The sequence below is a fragment of the Charadrius vociferus genome, unplaced genomic scaffold (genome assembly GCF_000708025.1).
Source record: "Charadrius vociferus isolate BGI_N301 unplaced genomic scaffold, ASM70802v2 scaffold49, whole genome shotgun sequence".
Lineage (NCBI taxonomy): Eukaryota > Metazoa > Chordata > Aves > Charadriiformes > Charadriidae > Charadrius > Charadrius vociferus.
Genome location: NW_009661375.1, coordinates 4,193,915 through 4,196,478, shown reverse-complemented (window position 1 = coordinate 4,196,478; position 2,564 = coordinate 4,193,915). Strand labels below are relative to the sequence as shown.

At 46.5% G+C, this 2,564-nt stretch overlaps 1 protein-coding gene across 1 annotated transcript in view; it reads left to right on the top strand.

Moving 5' to 3' along the window:
• Positions 1–627: 627 nt before the first annotated feature.
• The window catches only part of DDHD1 (DDHD domain containing 1), a 105,654-nt gene continuing 103,717 nt past the window's right edge, over positions 628–2,564 (top strand). Inside the window, exon 1 of the mRNA XM_009893950.1 lies at positions 628–1,048. Coding sequence (XP_009892252.1) covers positions 628–1,048 — 421 coding nt within the window. The remainder of the gene's footprint in view (positions 1,049–2,564) is intronic.

The following is a 2,564-nucleotide window of genomic DNA, read 5'->3' as shown; positions in this document are numbered from 1 at the left end:
AATTATTATCAAAAGCAGGGTTTGTAGATACATGGAAGTGACAAATTAAATCCCTCCTCTGCATCTCCATGCTGACAAAGCCATCACTTGGAACGTCAAATCCATCCCAAATGACCAGATGAGAATCGTCATTATTTTCTGAGCCAGCCCCAGGCTCCCTCGGTCCCCGCCTGAGCAGCACAACCCATTATGTTGACTTCTACAGACACCCAAGAGAGGGGACCCAGCCCTGCTCCCCCACTGCTGCATGCAATGCCACCAAAACTGGCGTAAGGATAGACCCCATCCTGCAGTAGGCTTTCTTTTTTTTTCCCTTATTTACAAAGGGCTGCCTTTTCCTTTTGATAATTCTCAACCACGCTGATGTGCTTTTGTTCCCTTTGAAGTCATTTGTGCCTCCACACATGCTTGCTGCTGCTTTGAGACACGTTTTTGTCCCAAATTGCCGAGGACACCCATGAAGAGTCACGTAGCAAAGCGTCCCCGCTGCCTCCTCCCTGGCACAAAACCGCATGGGGAAGGTCTCTGCTCCTTCCCAAATAAGTACTGGTTTCCCAAAAAGTGACAACAGTGCTTGTCTCCTGCAGGTACGATATTGAGTGAGGTCTTCTTGTAGAGAAACCCGCAATGTCGGTCTTTCCCTGCTACCAGCTGGCTGACAGCATGGTGTTTGACATTTTTAAATGTGATCTCCCGGCTGTGTTTCGCTTCGCACAGTGCGGAGGATGCATCCAGCAAATGCACATGCAGCTGCGCTCGTTCCCATCCAGGTCCCCAAACCACCCCGATGACACGCGGCACACGGCGTGGGGCTGGGCAGAGCGGCAGGGCACGGGGGGAGCGCAAGGAGACCCCGAGAGGAGCAAAAAGCCTGATGGCGGCAGGGATGGGAGCAAGGTTTCTCCAGTCAACACAGCCCAGGGCCAGGCAGGGTCCAGCATCCGCAGAGCTCAGCCTTTCCCACGCCTGGAAAAAGCCACCACAGAAGCTGCAACAGTGGCTGGCGGGCATGCAAGGCAGAGCACATCTCACCCTTGGCAGGCAACAGGTAGGGAGCAGGATTTCCCACTTTATTTTCTCATCCCAACCAGAGAGGAAGGTTTTTGGGAGCTGGTAGGACAGGCGTGATAGTTTAAATCAACAGTTTGCTGTTAGCACCGAAGCAGCCTGCTCCCCACACTACCTGGTAAACAAACTGTGCTCTGAGAAAGAAAGGCCTGTTTATAAAAGCTCCTCTTGACATTCGCCTCCTCAAACATAGCAAAGCATGTGCTAGAAATAGATGCATGAATGATCGAGTCTGTTTTGAGTCTCCTCTCTTCAACAACCAAGGAAATCCCTATGTACAAACATTTAAACTGTAACATCTGGAGCGCAGTAATTTTATCTTGAAGATCCACATCAAACAAACCTGCAGCTCAGCCCAAGAAGATATACAAATACTTCCCCAAGGAGACCCCAGTCTTACAACTTGGGTACCAGGAGACTCGTGATTTAAAAGAAAGATAATTCAGCATCTCTTTATCCACGCCTGACAAGTATGCCTTCGGAGGGCATTAGCATGAAATTATCGCTCTTAATCAAACCCAAAGTAAAACAGATTGGTCCCAATTATTCGTTGCAGGCCTTGAAATACCCAGTTCAAAATTTATAACCCAAGAAACCCTATGCATCATTTGCAGCTAGAACTTTACCCAAGAAATTTCACTTTGGTTACACTTTTTCTGTACAGCAGAATTGCTAAAATAAGCACCCAGCCATATATAGCACAGTACGTTAGCACTCACAGCGGTGGGGTATGACTGGATTCAATTTTCCATGGAAGATGACAATTAAAATTGCTTTCTTTGGTATATCCCATCCTTTCTGTTGTTTTTCTGTGCTCTCCAAGCGCAGAGTAAATTTAGGACTCTGAGCTCCTTTTCCTTCAAAATCTCACTTCCAGTTTCCATCTTATTAAAGACATGACTTAACTTTAATGTGTGTAACATAAACGGTATCGTAAAGAGGAAGAATTAAAACAGCATGGGAACATTTGTAGTTTCAAGAGGGGGAAATGGCACAGCATATTTCCTTTTTGGTTGTTGTTGTTTATCCAGTGGATAAACCCTGGCGTTCCGTCTCCTACCGAATACTTCGCCTGCCTTGCAATAATTGGGAATTCCACGTTTTGCAAAGTTATTATATTATATCCACAAATAATCCGTCTTGTCAAGTCCATCTCGTACGTTGAAGATAAAGTTGGAGCTGAGTCACTGCAGACATCTGGAGAAGGTTCATTACTTGTAATTGCGAGCCCCTCTGTTAATGCACCCCATGAGAAAGGAGCTGACAGGCTGCATATTTCTGCAAACTGTTCCCAGAAAGAACCAATTTCCTGACTTCCATGTGGTGTCAATAATATAGGCATGAGATGGAGCAGTGCTTATGAAATATTAAATCTGCTTACAGGACCCAGCTATAAGCAAATTCAGACCACCTGGGAGACGGAGGTTTGCACCGGGTATGTAGAGTTTGGCACTCACCTGGTATATGAGACCGATGGGCTCTAATCTCTGCATTTT